This window comes from Prionailurus bengalensis, chromosome D1 (assembly GCF_016509475.1).
Source record: "Prionailurus bengalensis isolate Pbe53 chromosome D1, Fcat_Pben_1.1_paternal_pri, whole genome shotgun sequence".
In the NCBI taxonomy this organism is placed as follows: Eukaryota; Metazoa; Chordata; class Mammalia; order Carnivora; family Felidae; genus Prionailurus; species Prionailurus bengalensis.
In genome coordinates, this window is record NC_057346.1 from 43,600,026 (window position 1) to 43,619,579 (window position 19,554).

At 37.8% G+C, this 19,554-nt stretch overlaps 1 protein-coding gene across 4 annotated transcripts in view; it reads left to right on the forward strand.

Moving 5' to 3' along the window:
* The first annotated feature begins 339 nt into the window (after positions 1-339).
* NOX4 (NADPH oxidase 4) overlaps positions 340-19,554 on the forward strand; it is a 176,255-nt gene continuing 157,040 nt past the window's right edge. For 2 of the 4 annotated variants that reach the window (XM_043579969.1, XM_043579971.1), the window contains exons 1-2: positions 340-430; positions 1,617-1,712. In XM_043579969.1, the coding sequence (XP_043435904.1) occupies positions 1,704-1,712 (9 nt within the window). In that variant the 5' untranslated portion in view covers positions 340-430; positions 1,617-1,703. Of the gene's footprint in view, positions 431-662; positions 968-1,167; positions 1,567-1,616; positions 1,713-19,554 lie in introns of those variants that run through there. The other 2 variants (XM_043579968.1, XM_043579972.1) reach the window with 2 other exon arrangements.

Below are 19,554 nucleotides of genomic sequence, written 5' to 3' on the forward strand. Positions count from 1 at the left end.
TCATACTCTCCGCACCCTTCACCAGGCCTCTGGCACAACTTTGAGAGGATTCCTATTACTAAACAGACTCTGATACTAGGTAATAAGACGCACATTTCTAAACAGAGTGAATCGGAGCTTCCCTAAAGCCCCTGAGAATGACGTCATCTTTAACCATTAAACCGCCGGGCTCTTTTTTATTCAAAATTTTCTTAAAAGCTTCGCAAGAATGTGGGTTGGGGTAGGGGTGAGGGACTGCGAAGAGGGAGGCAGAGGGAAGCTTTAGGTGAAGGTTGTGAAGGGGCCTTCGTTGGGGTTGGGATGCGTTCCTGAGGTTGGGCGGGAGAAGGGGGATGTTAGTACACAAAAGGCTATTTCCGGCTCAAATTTCGTTCCCGAGCGTCTTTGAGTGGAACTTTTTTGGGGAAAACGACCCGTGCCTAAGAGCTAGGTGCGTGCGAGCGTACGAAGGGTCGGCGGGGTGCCCAGGGTACCGGTATCACTCCCCACATCGTGGTCGGTCTCCGCGAGCCTGCGGGGGGCGCCTCCCAGTCCCCAGCCGGGACATCCTGAACGGCGGCAGCCACAACAACAGGCTCGCCCGCAGACAAAGGGACCGGCGCGGCGGTGCAGACTCGCGCAGCCGGGCGGCGGGGCCGGGGAGCGCGCGCTCCGAGCGCGGGGCCGGGGCCGCCGAGCGCGCAGCGCAGACCCCGCGCGGGCCGCAGCCGCGGCGCCCGGAAGACCCGGCTCCCGGGCGCAGACCCCGCCCGGGCTGGCTCGGCGCCGGCCTCCGCTTCCACTCGTCTTTGACCCTCCGTCCCCACCCGGCTCCCCCCCCGCAGGCCGCACAACTGTAACCGCTGTCCCGGCCGCCGCCGCTCCTTCGCGGGCCGGCGGCCGGAGAGCGCAGCGCGGCGGGGCCGGCGGCATGGCTGTGTCCTGGAGGAGCTGGCTGGCCAACGAAGGGGTTAAACACCTCTGCCTGGTAGGATGGCGGGCAAGGCTCTCTCCCTGCGTTTTGTCTGTCGTGCAGCAACTTTGATTCATTCTCTGAGCGTGCGCGGGTGGGAAGTTGGAAGTTTTGCCTCTAATTCCAACATTCTGAACTAACTTTCCGCTGTTAATACCTGGAGATAATAACGACACCCTTCCCTCACCCTTACTCCAAGTGCATGGGAACTTTTCTGCACACTGTTGGGAGAGCAGATGTGGAGGAAGAGAGATCACTTTCAGTGAACACAAGTTTTTCTTAACCCTTTAAACTTCTTTCCCCCTTTGCTCTTTTCCCGGATTGTTTCTGTTTGGTGTTGCATTTTAACAACATGCCATGCTCGGGACTGGGTGATGTCACTAATTTCTTAGTCTCGTTTTGTGCTGCAGGGGATATTTGCAGATGGTTTAGGAGACCTGCTTGCAACCCAGAATGCTTAATCTCAGGTGCAGGGACTGAGTGAGGTCAGATTTGTTTTCCTCTGAGTGGTCTTCAGCTTGCTGGTTAATTAAGAATGCTTTCTGCAACTACTAATCCAGCTTCCACTCAAAGTATTGTGTCCAACGAATGCACGTGAGGTTTCCACTTATCAGGTAACGTTTATTTTTAATTTTTGTTTTCTCTCTTTCTTTGTGTGATCTAGTTGGTCTGGCTCTCCCTGAATGTTTTGCTTTTCTGGAAAACCTTCCTGCTGTATAACCAAGGGCCAGAGTATCACTACCTCCACCAGATGTTAGGGGTAAGTGGGACTTGGGTGACCTGGTAGAATGCGTTTAAGGCGGGAAGACATTGCTACAAGGCTTGGTAAATTTTTCCATCTATTAAAGAAACTTTGGTTGTTCACTTAAGAAAGGTTTGTCATTCTCTAAAGCGGTCAGGTTTTCCTGATGTATTATTTACACTCGTCTATGTTAAAATGATCAACTCTTTTAAGAACCAAAAGATAACTATCTGCTGAAGTCAAAGGAATGAACCTGCAATACCAGGCTAGTAGTACCTGAGAGAAGTTGCTACATCTTGCCAGCTGCCAAGTGCCTTGAAGGATCTGCTTCACCATCAGGACCAGCCAATGACGGGCTTGTAGTTTTTACCAGTCAAGCCTTCAGCCTGCCCATAAGCTTATCCGGAGGATTTCTGCACTGTTTCCTTTTACTGCCAGTTCTCACAAAGTCTGTGTCCAATGCAGTTATTCATTTCTGGGCATTTCTCAACATCTTACCCTAGGTTTCTGGTTGATTGTGGTTGCAGGGTTCTGGTCTAATATGAGAATGATTTTGTGCAGAACTTCACTCTGATTTATCTCATGTTGATATTCTTTTCTCTATTCCATGACATTTCTGATCTCATTATTTCCACTCCCTTTCTCCTTGACTCCTTAACAAAAGACAGAGGCACTGAGGACTTCTTACTTTGTATTAGGAGATAGCATTTTCTAAGCAACAAGCAAAAAGTATAAAATGTATTGAAAAATTTTGGGATGTCTGAAAAGGTAGATTTTGTCTTTCCTTTTCATTGGGCAAGAGAACCCATTGTGAGTAATAGATCCATGGTTTTCTTTTCCATAGTTTAATGATAATTTAAAATTGCTATCAGCTCACATGAATTTGGTGGAAGCAGCTTTCCAACTCCTGCTTTACATTTACAGATCTTATTTATCTTTAAGCCATAGCTCTGAGAGTAGTGTGCTTGGTACGTGCTAAGACTGCAATAAATTGCGGCTGAATTAGTTAGCGGGTGTTTTTATATAACAGAATACTATTTTTCATTATCTATTGATCACACAATGGATATTTTTAAGTTTAACACCTATTTTTTTAAGAGTTTTTTTGTTTTTTTTTTGTTTGTTTTTTTAGAGCTGTTTAAGGTTCACAGTAAAACTGAGAGTAAGGTACAGAGATTTCCCATATGCTCCCTTACCCCCACACATGCATAGCCTCCCCCATTATCAGCATCCCCAACCAGGGCGATAACATGTTATAATTGATGAACCTAACCGACATGTCATAATCATTGCTCATCTCTGATTTTAACTAATGGGTTAAGAATAATAGTCTCAAAGATTAAACTCATTGCTAACTCTTAAATCTGAAATTTTCTTTCGTTTTTCATCCAACCAACCTTCCATTTAACCAGCAAACTGTTGTGAAACCTGCACTTTTCAAATGGGTACATACAGAGTAAGAGCTTGCCCCTGGCCTCAAGTTGCTTATAGTCTAATGGAAAATCAAACAAGTAAATACTTATAATTGAAGAAACAACTTAAGAAAATTTTTTTCTAATAGACATATAAAGGTCTGCTGACTTATCTTTTTAATTTTTTTTTTCCCCTAGAAAGTCCCCCTTAGGTGTGAATTAGTGAACACGAGATTTTTCAGTAGGAGATAGCTGGCCTATTATGTAACTATATGAATAACTTGGAGAAAACTCTAAAGAGTTATGATGGTAAATTTTGCTATCAAAAGTGGTACATTTTCACCAGGAGATATTTGTATTAAAATAAAATCTAAGAATAGACAAGTTGGAAGCCACAACTGAGTATTGGATCTCACTCTATGACATTTGTATAAGCTAAAATAATAACTTACTTACAAATTATGTTGGAAACCGAGTTAATTTTTCTGAACTTGGATGCGGTGTGATAACCTCAAATTTATTTTTGTTGGCAAGTCAGATATGATGAAGAATATACACATACACACACATATAACCCAACTAATAAAACAAAAACAAAAACAACGCTATGTGTGTTTTGCCTCTCTCTACTTCCATCTTACATTAGTGCTTTTGTTTGAATAATATGACAGGCTAGTGAGGTACAATGGTGAGGCCTGCAGACCAGCTGGCACACAGGAAAGGCTCAGTAAATATTCATCAGATGAATAAAGAAAAAATGATAAAAGGACTAAATGGAAAACTATGAGTGAAAAATACAAGAAACAGATTAAAGAAGAGAGAGGTCATTGTAAATTAGTTTTTTTTTAATTTTTGTTTTTTAATTTTTTAGAATATTTTTTAAAATGTTTACTTATTTTTGAGAGAGAGACAGAGCATGAGCAGGGGAGGGGCAGAGAGAGAGGGAGACACAGAATCTGAAGCAGGCTCCAGGCTCTGAGCTGTCAGCACAGAACCCAATGCTGGGCTTGAACCCTTGAACCCTAGAACCAAGAGGTCATGACCTGAGCCAAAGTAGGACGCTTAACCGACTGAGCTACTCAGGTGCCCTGTAAATTAGGTTTTATGGAAACATAAGAATGATTGTATCGTAGTGAGCTGACCCTTACTTAAGCCATCCTGTCAGGAGTCAACATTGTATGAAAAGTCACCATGGGGAAGGATGGTTTTTCTTCTAGGCATCCTGCTGAAATGTGAAAGATGACTTCCAAACTTCTCACTTTTCAGTAATCACCTATTGAGTTTTCTAGGCATTCATTTATCTAAATCATTTTGGAATATTTTCAGTCTATACTACTCTACTTTCTAGTGAAAAAGGAACTCTATAATTTAACTATTTGCTTTATGAAGGAGGATTTAATTTTATTTGTCCTAAGCTTATCTTTCCTAATCTTTTGATTATTATGGTATTACTTCATAGTATAAGAATTTGCAGGCATTTTTCAAATCGCAAAGAAAATAGAGTATAACAATAAGATATAATTAATTTTTAAATAAATATTTCTGGCTCCCGTATTTTACATGTTTAATAACTATGCTTCGTTATTTTTAACTTAAGGTCACAGAGTGTCTTTGGGCCTACTAAACACTCATAAGAACAAGGTCCCACTGTGATGAATTTTAGAAAGCCTGAAAAGAACATAATAAGTATTCTGATATTATTAAGTGTCTTTAAGGTGAATCCTAGGTTCATAAAAATCATGATGGTATTCCTGGAAATGAATTTGCTTCCACTAGAAGACACAAATGGAAAAAGTACCTCCAGTTGTTGAATATTTTGATAATAACATTGAGTATAAAGGTTGCTGTTACTCATCTTTAAAAGTAAGGTAATAATAAAGTTGCACTAGTATTAGGGGAAGGAAGGGTCCACAGAATATAGCCCATTTGCAAGAAGGCATAGATATTGAGAAGTAGTTAATTCTTAGTAGGTTGAGATCTCTGCTTTCTACTGAAAAACAACTATTCAACTGTTTCTTTATTACTATGATATAGCAGGCACTTTACAAATGTTTTTGTTTATGCGAGGAAACTATTCTTCCCATTTTACACATAGGAAAATGTAGGCCGAGGAAGCTGGCAACTTGTTCAGTGTCAGAGCTAGGATGCGAATACAGTCCTGCCTGACCTTTTTTGCTTTTTGCTCATGCTACACAGATTTTCTAAATCACTTCACTGGCTCATCTCTGATACTTATGCCACTGGTTACTGTTACTCACCATCATTGCTGCCCAATAGAAATGTAGTATGGGTCATATGCAATTAAAAATTTTCTATAGCCCACTAGAAAAGTAAAAAGCAGTGGCATTAAATTTAATAATTTATTTTATTTTAAATAATAACAATATCCAAAGTATTGTAATATATTGAAGTATTAAACATGTAGTCAGTATTTGTAAAAATATTCATGAGATATTCTATATGCTGTTGCCTACTCTTTGAAATATAGTATGCATTTTACACTTGTGCACATGAAAATTCAGTCACCAAAATTTTCCTCAGAAATACTTGACCTGTGTTTAGATTTTGTAAAATTCTACAAATCAAAAAGTGAATGAATCCACATACCCACGTTGTTCCAAACTTATTTAAACATTTTCTGATAACACAAAGGAGTGTCAGCTCTTAATTAATTAATTTGTACAGTTTATTTATTTATTTTGAGAGAGAGAGAGAGAGAGAGAGAAAGAAAGAGAGCCTAGCGTGGGTGGGGGAGGAACAGAGAGAGAGAGAATCCCAATCTGGCTCCACGCTGTCAGCCCAGAGGTGAGGCTGACGCGGGGCTGGAACTCATGGACCATGAGATCATGACCTGAGCCAAAGTCAAGAGTTGGATGCTTAATGAACTGAGCCACCCAGGCTCCCCTCAGCTTTAAGTTTAAATTAAAAAAAAATTAATAAACCTAAAAACTCAGTTTCTTGGTAGGTGGGCCTACATACACTTCAAATGCTCAGTAACTCCCTGCAGTGAGTGGCTCCATCTTGGACAGTGTGAGTGTAGACTGTGGGGGAAAATATTCCTACTTTCATGGTCATATGCATGTATCATTTTGTTTTACAGCAAACAGCTGGCCACTAACCAGCCCAATAAAAAGACATCGGGATGTGGGTAGTTTTCTTGCTCTCTGTCTCCAAAACAGGAGTTAATATTGGATGGGAAGTTGTGGGCTCTAGTTATTGGTGTGTAACTATAAACAGATCTCTTCTCTCTAAATATCAGAACTTTTTGGTGGTGGGAACCTTTGAGAATGAAGGTAAAATCATTTAATTCTCAGAACCAGTGTACCCATTTTTTTATTTTTTTATTTTTAAAAGATCGGGTGATTGTTCAGACCAGAATTAACGATTAAAACAATTGCATAAGAATTGATAGAAAAAAGAAGATCTAAACTGATGGAAGATAAAATAACATTGAGGTTAATGTATCTTAAGGAGTTTTCATCATGACTGTTCTTTCCCAGGCTGGTCTGACCCAGACCTGGAGGCAGCATGGTCACGGCTGGTTTATGCCTGAGTTAATGTGCTAATCAGACTGTGTACTTCCTAGGAGATGTTTAATTATGACATGCTGTGAGTTTTGGAATCTTAAAATTAAGCTATGAAGAAACGAAAGTCTTTTGAGGGAAGCAAAACAACACACACACATACATACGCACACACTCATACACAACCAAACAATAACCCCCTCCTACTTCCCATAACAACCTTTTAAATAATGGAGTACTTTGATTTTTTAAGATGACATCTATTTTTGATTTATTTATTTTCAAGGAATGGAAAATGTGATTGCTTGTACTTTACTAGAAAGTCCTAATGTGTTGTGACCAACTCAGAACTTTCGTTTCCTAGATTTTTTGAAATGTTGGAGCAGTTCAACTCAAAATATTATCCATAGAAGCCTTCATACTCAAGTTCACCTGTTTCTGAGTTATATTTCTGACATTTAATAATTAACAGATATAATTTAAATGATAAGAACATGTTAATTTGAAAAGAGAATGTGTTTTATGGTACCAGATTCAATGTGTCTTCATTTTATACCTTTTTCCTCCTAAACTAACATTTGTTTAATGACTGTTTAATTTCATCCCAGTTATTCTCATGGTGCCATAATTAGAAATTTAATTTTGTTGCTTTGTCACACAGTTATTATTTTATTTTTTTAAAGTATTTTATTTTTAAGTAATCTCTACACCCAGCATGGAGCTTGAACTTACAACCCTGAGATCAAGAGTTGTAGGTTCTACTGATGGAGCCAGCCAGGTGCCCCTCACAATTATTATTTTAGATCTGCTGCATGGTCATGAAGATCTTCTTCTCTTTTTTTTTTAACCCCCCCCCCAAATGTTTATGTATTTATTTTGAAAGAGAGAGAGAGACGGGCAGAGCACAAGCCGGGGAGGGGCAGACACAGAGGGAGGCAGAGAATCCCAAGCAAGCTCTAGGCTATCAGCACAGAGCCCAAAGTGGGGCTCGATCTCACAAACAGTGAGGTCATGACCTGAGCCAAAATCAAGAGTTGGACGCTTAACCTACTGAGCCAGGTGCCCCTCATTTTTTAAACTTTGATTGAGATATGTATGTTAATTGGAAGAGAGCTGTGAGCACTGAGATTTTTTTCTAGTCTTAGTGATGATCTTTCTTTGGTCAATCATTATCGTCTCAAAAGTCCTAGAAGTTCTATCATAATTAACAATTTTCTGAGACAGAAATCTGATGTCATGTGAATTTGTTAAGGTCAAAGATTAGAGTCTCTGTACAAATGGACCCAGGATTTTAAGTTGGTATTGGTTTCATAGCTGACCCAGGTGGCTTTAGTTCTGTTGAGAAGGAGTATATACCATCTATTATTTTCTAGAAAAGTCTTGATCATTAATTCTTTCCATTTATTGCACAAAATATAATAGTTACTACCTAGATTTGCCCAGGTATGTATTGTGGTTTCAATCCAGGAGATATTTTTAACTGAATAGTTCTTTGTGTTTTTTGTTTGTTTGTTTCTAGCACTCTATTATTTGAAAATGATTTACTTCCTCTTTATAAACAGGTGAAATGACTTACATTTCATTGATGCAATCATATTCTTAAACTGTTTATGGTAGATAGAGAATTGTAGAATTTTAGAATTGGAAGTAAGCTTTGGTATCTTAGATTTCTTCCTCATTTTCTCAATCAGAAAAATGCAGTTAAAGTGATTTGCTCATCATCACCCACTGAATGAGTGGCTTGGTCACTTTTCTGGTCCATTAATCCTCTCGGTCCAATATTCAGTCCGTTAAGTTGACAATACATATGCACAAATTAAACACCACACTGTATAGACCACTAGCTTTCCATCTTAAGTGAACTGATATTTAGATGTTTAGCAATTAAAGAAGTCAAGGAAAATTACTGATTTACCCTCAAGATAACATTATTTTCAGCATTATAGTTGTTTTAGATTTGTCTCAGACAAATAATTAAGGTATTTTGAGACATTTTTATTTCAATTATTTCTGTTTTCATAATGTTCATCAGACTTTTAGCAATGTTTAACTTCCTTGTTATATACATCTGAATGCCCTCTGTATAATTTTCTTTTATCAATACCATCCAAAACAGTATAGAATTGGGAGGTGGAATTAAAATCAGAGATTTTCAAATCTTTCTTCATTTTGTTATTAATAATATTAGTAACATTAATAGCAGATTACATTCATTGAGGACTGTCTTGATAGCAGGTTTTAGTCTAATAGCTTTGTATGGACTAATTTGTTTAATCTTTCTATACATCCTGTGGATATACTTTTTTTAATGTTTATTTATTTTGAGAGAGAGAACAAGAGAGCATGAGCAGGGGAGGGGAAGAGAGAGAGGGAGAGAGAAACCCAAGTAGGCCCCACACTGCCACTGCAGAATCCAGCATGAGGCTCAAACTCATGAACATACCATGAGATCATGACTTGAGCTGAAATCAGGAGTCGGGCACTTAACTGACTGAGCCACCCAGGCACCCTAAGGAGTAGATATTTTTAATTTTTCAGCTGAGAAGCTGAATTAGGGAAATTCTGTAACTTGTTCCTGAGTGACAGAGGTGGGACTTCAACCCAAACATCCTGGTTCCAGAACTTGTATTATTTTATTTTTTTAACGTTCACTTATTTATTTTTGAGAGAGAGAGAGAGAGCAAGCAAGGAAGGAGCAGAAAGAAAGGGAGAGAGAGACTCCCAAGTGGGCTCTGCACTGCCAGCCCAGAGCGCATTGTGGGGCTTGATCTCATGAACCCTAAGACCATGACCTGAGCTGAAATCAGGAGTCGGAAGCTTAACTGACTGAGCCACGCAGGCGCCCCAGTATCCACAATTTAATGGAACTGTGTGATGTGACTGTAATCGAGCAATGTGGTAAAAGACCTTGTGAGAAGTAGTTTCTTTAGTGTTTTGGCAGAGTGGGACTAGAGAAAAAGTAGATTAAGGAGGAGATGGACTTTGCATGAGCAGTAGAATGTTTACGATTTTAGAAATTGGAAACTTGAATTTGACATTGATGCCTATCTATGGATAAATGAATCAAACACAAGTTCTATGGGGAACTTGCTTTAAATTACATGCTTTAATGGTTTTCATGAACTAGGAAATTGTTAAAGGTCTCCAGACGCATACCAAGGATATCAGAGTTAAAGGCAAGAAGAGATGAGTGATGTACACAAAGTGAAAGTATTTTATAACCTGAAATTAAAAAAAAAACAAGTAGGCACTTCAGCACTAAGATAAATCTAAGAAATGATTTGTGGTGAATGCCTTTCTGACTATATTCCTTTTTCCTATGACAGGATTATCAAATAGCTGATTTCAAAGTGCAAGTAATTTCATTTCATGTGATCTTCAAAAGCTCAGGTGCATAGGAAGGATATGAAATGGTAGTGATCCAAACAAGTTTCTTTTTTCTCCATGCTACACTTTTGATTCTCTTTGCTAACTTCCTCCCCCACGCCCCAAATGCTCTGCCTTGTGCCTTCTAATTAGCATCTTACCTGAGTAACTGGCTGTCACCTTACCTTGAATGAGGACATTGGTTTCCAGGCTGGTGAGGGTGCCCCAAGAGAATTGTGGAACAAGAAAAGAAGAACCACCTCTTGAAAATATGTTGAAACAGGGTGATAAGAGTACTTTTACCTCTCACTGATTTCCCTTGGCCAAGTTGCTTTTGAGAAGTTACTTTGGGCCTTTAAGCTTTGTTAATTCTCTTAGTCTGAAAAGCATGGACCCAAAAACACATTTGTAAAGTGCTTTGAGTTACGCAAACAAAGGTGAAGAATACTTTTTTCTTTCTCTCTCTACCCACCGACCCACCCGCCCTTATAGCTCAGACTATCGAAAGGCAAAACTAACAAAGTTTCATCAGTGGTCTATATTAATGGATTCCAGTTGGAAAAAGAAATGACTCATATTAAGCCACAAGAATGCAGAGCTTCAATATGAATGTTCTTCTTCACTTGAGAACTAGCCTTTGCTGTTGGGCATTGTCTGTATCCCATTTGTTACCTCCCATGGAATTTTTCTGTAGGGCTGGGGCTTGGCTTGGACTGTGTAGAACCCATCACTGAATTATTCATTTTGATCTTGCACATTTTATAAAATGTAAGAGGGGAGGAATGAGTCAAATGAACATCTTAGAAGAGCTTATATTACAATGGGTCTATAAGTTTACTTAATTTTGCTTTGCCTGTTTTAAAGCTTGATTTTGCTTTACTTGTTTTAAAGCTTGAACATGTCATTCTTTTTTTTTTTTAATGTTTATTTTTGAGACAGAGAGAGCAAATAAGCAGGGGAGGGGAAGAGAGAGAAGGAGACACAGAATCCGAAGCAGCCTCCAGGCTCTGAGCTGTTAGCACAGAGCCCAATGTGGGGCTTGAACTCATGAACTATGAGATCATGACCTGAGTCGAAGTTGGATGCTCAACCAACTGAGCCACCCAGATGCCCCTTGAACATGTTGTTCTTAAAGAAGACAATATATCTTGTTAAACCCACAGATTTTAGATATATGAAATTTAATTTGTTGAAGTCTTATATGACATGTGTTCTAATTCTTGTTAAAACCAAGTGTCTGTGATCACCTTTTCCTCAGCATGGACTATTAGTTTAAATTTCAAATATAGTAATACCTGTGAAGATTCCAAAATATCAATGGAAACAATATAATGTAATGAAAAGAACATGGATTTTGTAGACAAACTGACCAAGTTTGTCATGACTTTGCCTTTTAAGAAATGTCTTTTTAAGTAATATATTGAAATAGTTTCAAACATAAGAAAAGCTTATGTTTCCTCAATTTTAAATTGAGAATTATAATATTAAGTTGAACTACATAAAAATTCCAGTATTAAAATGTTCTGTCTTACAAAAATGGCACTTTAACATAGTTTAACCTAATACCTCTTGTAGGGTTTTATTTTGTGTTTTGTGGAGAGGATTGAGTAGGATGAGGAAGAAATGAGTATGAGGCCTTCAAAAAGCATGACTTCCCGGAGCTCCTGAGTGGCTTAGTCAGTTAAGTGTCCACCTTTGAATCAGGTCATGATGTCACAGTTTGTGGGTTCGAGCCCCCATTAGGCTGTCTGCTGTCAGTATGGAGCCTGCTTGAGATCCTCTGTCCCCATCTCTCTTTGCTCCTCCCCCACTGGTTCTCTCTCTCTCTCTCTCTCTGTCTCTCAAAAATAAATAAATAAACTTAGAAAAAGGAGTATGACTTCCCTTTCTGGGAAGTTGTAGTAGACAATGCTGGAATCATTTCTTTCAGGCTACATTTTGAAGTTAAAAATGTTTTGATGTTGAAATCTGTTTATAAATGGTTGCTAATGACTAAAAATTTCCAGCACTGAAGAGAAATTAACTCAACTCATTTCATACAATGTGTACCTTCTAAATTATTTAAAGAGATTTTGCAGCTGGCAGTATGTTTTTCTTTCTGTTTATTTATTTTGAGAGGTGGGGGATCATGGGCAGGGGAGGGTCAGAGAGGGAGAGAGAGAATCCCAAGTAGCCTCCGCAGTGAAGAGTCCCGTAAGGGGCTTGAACTGACGAACCATGAGATCATGACCTGAGCCAAAATCAAGAGTTATATGCTTAACTGACTGAGCCACCCAGGTGCCCTGTTTATCTTTTTTATAATTCATTCCACTCTATCCACCTATCTTTTACATGTTCTCTCCTAGATTAATTCATTTCCTATACTTCTAAGTCTGATGTTGTATGTGTTACCATTGTTTCTTTTCCCGTAACTGTTATTTTAATACAACTGTTTTTTATTTTAATTTTTTTTAATGTTTATTTATTTTTGAGAGAGACAGAGACAGAATGCGAGTGGGTTAGGGGCAGAGAGAGAGGGAGACACAGAATCTGAAGCAGGCTCCAGGCTCTGAGCTATCAGCACAGAGCCCGACATGGGGATCGAACTCACGAGCAGTGAGATCACGACCTGAGCCGAAGTCGGTCACTCAACCGACTGAGCCACCCAGGAGCCCCTTACCATAACTGTTTATATGACTTTTTGTTTGTTTGTTTGTTTAAATGGTTAATATTATGGGCAACACAGAAGAAAAAAGCCATGGGAATACAGAAATTAAATAATACTTAAAATATTTGCTGCTTTCATCCCTTTAGTCATCAAGTAACCTTTAGATTTCTCACTGCAAACCAGTAAATACAACTGAGTGTCCATTTTTAGAAGTGCTCCATGTTTGACATCACCTCCACCTTCATCTTAATCTCACTAAAAACCATATTAACGAGTATATAGAAAGATCCTACGGTGTGTTACAATTTGAACAGGTTAGTTGTCCTTCAGTTTGGTGATATTTAATGTTGAGACCCATTTAAGTTGTAGTAGTGGTAAAGAACCAGTAACTGTTCTCACGCCCTCCCATGATCCCAGTAGTTCTTCTGTTCATTAATTGGAACCCCCCATCCCTTGCCAGCTGTAATGTCACTCATTATAACTTGCCCTCTTTCCTGTTCCTGCCTGGTTCTGTCCCATCCTGTTCTGTCCTATCTCATCCTGTCCTGTTCTGTCTGGTCCTGTCCCGCCCTGTCCTGTTGCATGCTATTTTGTTTTCTACTGTCCTTTCCTATCCTATATTGTCCTGTTGATCCTGAACTTTAAATAAATATTTTCTCATTTATCAAAAGTCTGGAAAAAAGAGGCCAGTAGCTTAATGTTCTTCTGAAAGCTATCACCTTAAGCCATGGAAATATTTGCAACATAATTTATAAAGGTTTGTCATGTATTTTATGAAAATAATGCATATGATTAAGGGGAAAAATGGAAAAATGAACAAAAGTTGAAATAAAAGGAAAGCAGCCTTTCATATTTTCATTATTTAAAGATAATATTACTCCTCAAACATTACTTTTAAGACTTTTCCCATTCCATTTTCTTTGGAAAACAATCTTTCTTGTGACTTTCAAATTTATTAAGTCTTTTTCATATTTACTATAGAAAATGAGAGAAAATGCAAAATAAGTCATTTATATCTCAGCACCCACACATAACCACTGTGAACATTTTGGTGTATTTCCTAAATACAAGTTTTTGTTTTTTTTAATAATATGATCGTTCATGGAGCACCTGGCTGACATAGTCAGTAGAGCATGTGACTTTTTTTTTTTAATATTAAAAAAAATTTTAATCTTTATTTTTGAGAGACAAAGAAAGAGAGCACGAAGTGGGGAGGGGCAGAGAGAGAGGGAGAGAAAAAACCCGAAGCAGGCTCCATGCTGTCAGCACTAGCCTGATGCCTGATGCGGGGCTGGAACTCAGGAACCACAAGATCATGACCTGAGCCAAAGTTGAATGCTTAACCCACCGAGCCATCCAGGTGCCCCAAGCATGTGACTCTTGATCTCAGGGTCCTGAGTTCCATTTTGGGCATGGAGCCTACTTAAAAAACAAACAAAAACAAAAACACACAATACTATGATCATTTAGAATAAACAATTTTGTATTTTCCTTTTAACATTTAGTGTTAAATATTACATTAGATTTATTTCTATTGTTATAGATTATGAAGCTTACATTATTAAACATACATTTTTTATTTTTAATATTTCACTGAATAAATACAAATACACCTATCTTAAACATTCCCAAATTTGTGCCTGGGTGGCTCAGTTGGTTAAGTGTCTAACTTCGGCTCAGGTTGTGATCTCACGGTCCGTGGGTTCGAGCCCCGCGTCAGGCTCTGTGCTGACAGCTCAGCCTGGAGTCTGCTTTGGATTCTGTGTCTCCCTCTCTCTCTGTTCCTCCCTTGCTCATACTCTGTCTCTCTCTGTCTCAAAAATAAATAAAAACATTAAAGAAAAAATTAAAAAAAAATTCCCCAATTTTTAGACATCCAGTTGGCTTCTGTTCACTATTCCAGAAAATGCTGTGAAAAACATTGTGGGGAGCCCAGGTGGCTCAGTTGGTTAAGTGTCTGACTCTTGATTTTGACTCAGCTCATGATCTCATGGTTTGGGAGTTTGAGTTCCATGTCGGGCTTCGTGCTGACAGTATGGAGCCTGCCTGGGATTCTCTCTCTCTCCCTCTCTCTCTCTGCTCCTCTCCTGTTCATGCTGAATGCTCTCTCAAAATAAATAAATAAAGTTAAAAAAAAATCATTGTACAGAATACCCCCCTCTGTTTTTATAATTATTTCCTTTGGCTATGTTATTAGAATTTCAAAGTATAATAACTCATTTAATTATACTTACTGTGAATTTCTTATTGTAATCTATCTGTTTAGTTCTTGGTACTTAATTGTTAAAATAAAGTACATTTCAAAAGAAATACATACTTCTGTACCTTGAATACTGGTGTCACAATAGAAAAAAAATTAGAAACTCCCCTTTACATCTAAGAGGTAACTAATGACTTCTGTATAATCTATAAACATAGAATCTATATAATCTGTGTTAATCTAGTCTGCATCTATCTCTCTCTATATATGCCTATATATACAAATACACATATATGCACCTGAATATTAATTCAGCAATATATTATGGATATTGTTATTTAATTTCCATTATACAAGTTTAACTTATTTCCAATGGCTAAATACTATCCCATAATGTGTAGTTAATTTGTTGCATATTTCTCCACTGTTAGTCATTTTAGTTGTATTTGTTTTGTTTTTATATCACATACCATACTGCAGTGAGAATCCTTGTAGAAGTTTACATGCACACTTGGACAAGTATGTCTGTGTGCTGTTTTTTTTGTTTTTGTTTTTGTTTTTTTTTTTAAGAAATTCCAACATGAGTTATTTTGGACCTATTAAGTGTTAGCTTTTTAGGGAAAAAAAGATTATTTTTGATTTATACTTCCTCTCCTATACCAATTTATCATCTTACATTTGATGGAATGTGTTGTTCTACACTGTAAATTGACCAGTTAAACTCTGAAGAATTTGTTGGAAGAGTCTAATGTGTAAATATGTATGCATCAGGAAGTTTAGACAGATAGTCTGTACCAAACAGTCTATTCATTCAGTCCATTTTACTGAGCACCTACTCTCTCAGGCATTTTGGCCATTTTGATGCATCCAGAATTCTTTTCCTTAGAATTGACAGCTTCTTCTTGGAGACAGTTTTTCATTTTGTTTTGTTTTGATTTTCCTCTAAAGAAAGACTAGAAGAAATTCACCTGGATTCAAAGTTGAAAGCTAGGGTTAAAAGACAAGCTGAGTTAGCTAACTAGATTGCTAGTGTTTTGAGGGCAAAGATAGCACTTAAAGATAGCTTTATAGATTCAATGAAGAAGAGTTATTAACAAATAGGATTGAGTTCAGGAGGAGTAAAATAGAAATGCTTAATTGACACTCGTGTGAGAAAAATCTTAATATTGAAATCCTATATTCAGTCCATGAGTTTTAATATATGTCATTATGGATAGTCTGATTGCAGTCTTAACCAAGTGAGAGCGTACCATTGCTATGACTGTTGTTTCCTTCCAAAAATTATTCCATGCATTCAAGCCACTAGTATATCTGTTTTGGCTTCTAAATCTTAGGAGGAATGTTGAGAAATTAAAAATGGTTTAAAGATGAGGAAGAATGATGCAAGGTTTTGGAATGATTGTTTCTGATGAAGAGTAGCTGAGGGTGACTAAATAAATATTCAGTAATTGTGATCAGATGTGCTGGATCTGTGATGGAGGAGAAACAGGGTCTGTCTCAGCTTTCCAGCCACCCATGCTCTACAAAATACATGCCATTCCTTGGTGCCTTTCCCTGTGCATGAATAATTCCTGCAGGAGGAAGAAATGTAGCAATGACATGAAAGCAAATGCACTGTAATTCTTGAGATCCTTGTTCTTGTGCTGTAGATAGGAGTAGAAGATAAGAGAGAGATAAGCAGTGAACATCCACAGGAATGTAAAGGGTGAATTAAAATAAAATCCATTTTGTCAGCTAAAAAGGTCAAACCATTTTTATTTGATATATTTTTACCCTTTAGAATAGGTCTATGAGAGAAAGTGGAGGAGGTTTTTATTATTGTTTTGTTAAGTTCTGCAATTCTACATTTTAGAGACAATGACCTTGGTAGAGGTCACAGGTATTAGCTGTGATAAAAATGCCATACCTCTTAATCTGGTGACCTGTTCAGTAGACAGCATTGCCTGTAGAAAGCCAGGAATGTGTTCATTGCAATTCTGGATCCCATTTATGTTGAACTTTAACTTTTGTAGACAGACACATGGTCTAGAAGTGAATCTCTTCTGTTCTCTGGGCTTTTGGCACAGGAAAAACAAGGTGGACAAAATCCGGACAGAAATACCATGCTACACTCCTGCTTTCTTCTCTCTATGTAAGAGCTACATTTCTTTCTGAGTTATAATAGACTTCTAAGGAAAGACTACATTCCTACTGTAGTCCTAATGAAAATGAAAGAAAGTTTATTTCTAGAAAGGGTAGAATGAAGGGTGATGACATATAAAAGAAAGATTTGAGTTAAGCATAAGGAAATATGGATGTAAAGTCAGGATGACTTCTGTTCTTTTAGTGGTCCCTTTAATTATGGAAACAAATTTTTTCCTCCAGCTTCTTTCTTTAGAGACAGTGTTAAAAAAAAAAAGGATTATAGATTGGAAGAGAGGTCAACGTGAGTCAAAAATTACATCATAGTTAAAAGTTTCCAGGGCAGTTAGTTGACAGAAACCAGCTAGGATCATTTGGCATGAATTATAGCTTATAATGGAATAAGGGACATTCATGAGCTTTTGGATATACCCCAAGACCACTGAACTGGTAGTTTATTGTAGAATTTTTTTAAAGAAATAATTACTCCAATTATTATTAACTGCTTTCTGATAGCTCATGGCATTTTATCTATTATTTTCATATGAAACTGTGTCAAAATAGGTAGTCAACTTTTGAAGTAACCTTTCATTGAAATATCATTTTTTTTTAATCCTTAAGTACAATCTTGTCTGCATGAAATAGCTATCATATTCTAAATTTATATCTCTTTTATAATATATTAATGGTACAAAGTGAAATTTAAACTATGACCAAAAGTTTGATTTAGAGGTATAGGAAAACTAAATTGTTCTGATTGTCTGTCATGGTTACTATAAAGACAATAAAAAATACCATTGCTTTGGAAAAGTCTGTAGACTACTTTATGGGGTTTTCTCTCTTTGTTCATGTAACTGTCTCATGGTTACTTTTCTTTGGCTTTCATTGCTAAAAGCATATTTTCCTCAAGGAGTACTTTTTCAAGACAATTTTCACTATTAACAAGCATGAATTTTTGAGGTCCCCAACAACAAGAGGCAGTTTGGGCATTGCCATTTTGCAGTGCTGCCACTCTCTAACTTTGGGGGGGGGGCACAAGGAGATAAACAGGTAAAATATTACAATATAATGTGTAAAGTTCTGTAGAGGAAGTGTGGAGGTTGGAAGAGGTGGAATGCTATCACAAACAGAAGGAATGGCAATGCATGAGCCATGGATGGGAATGGAGATACGGGGTGAAACTTAGAATGACTAGTCTGGGTAATGCATCCAGGAGCAGCATTAAATATAAAAGTATAGCCAGTTGGTCCTATGAGGAGACAGAGAGGGAGTGAGAGAGGGAGAGAGAGAGAGAATCCCAAGCAGGCTCTGTGCTGTCAGCACATAGCCCAAAGTGGGACTCGATCCCATGAATCATGAAATCATGACCTGAGCTGAAACTTCCCATTTGAGAGCAAAATGTTCATTTGAAAGTTAATTTACCAGAAAAGTTTTTTTTTTCTTTTTTTTGCAAGTCAACTATTTCCACGGGATTTTGTTACACTTTAATAGGTCTGTCAAACACTTGGATGGAGAGGTGGAAAACATGAATGTAAAGTTTTCAGCTAAAGCAAAATTGAGAAGAAAAAAATATCAGAATATAGTATCTATACCCAATATGATAGAATAGTCTAAAACCATATCATTCTTGCATATATATGCTCTCTCTCACCTTCTTTTTTTTTTTTCCACTGTAGGATAGGGGTCATTGCTTTGTAGTAACTCATGGGAGAAATCTCTTATGTTGTAAACTCAAGATGAGCCATTATGTAACATAGTTGCCCCATGATATAGCACAGTCTTAGAATTAGCAGAGATCAATCATGTGCTTTGTGAGGGAGATGAGGCTCTTCAGTACTGCCTGCTACTATTAGTCTATGCTGAGGATGTACTGAATTCTGGTGAACTGTGAAAAGTCACTGAGGTGAGAAGGAGTCCTAAAATTTTTTCAAGAATTTCAGAGACAACTAATTGTGTTTAGCATGAAGAAAACAAGATTGGACTAAGAAATCATTCTTTTATCTTCAGGTTAGGAATATTATTATCTAGAGGTGCCTGGTGGGTGGAAGTTACAGAGACATGGACTTCATGTAAGTGTAAGAAAGCAAAAGAGGTTTTTGACACTGGAATGGCTGCTGTCTCTGGAACAATTCAACAGAAGCGTAGATTACCTTTGGTCAGAGCAATCATAGAAGGAGTGAGACTCTGGGGGACAGTGGGGTGTGGGGTAGGCTCTTTTAGTACTCCAGTTTTAGAGGTACTTGTTTCAGTAAAGTATTTAGCAAAATAAATTCACTTATGCGTACCATATTTAGTCAAAACTGGATCCTTTCTATATGCAAGACTGGGTCATAGTTACCATAAGATGTAATTCTTGTCTCAAAATTTTTGTGATGATTAGCCGCACAAAGAAATGTGATGGCCCAAATTACTTTCTTCCAATTTGCTCTGCGTACTTCCTTCAGACTAATCATTAGCACATTCTCACCTCTTTCTACCACCGTCCTACTTAAAACACATTCACTCTGCACTGATATTGGGATAAAGACACACATTCTTAATGTGACCTACACAAGCCAGCCAGGTCTATCCCTTCTCCAGTTTTATGTTG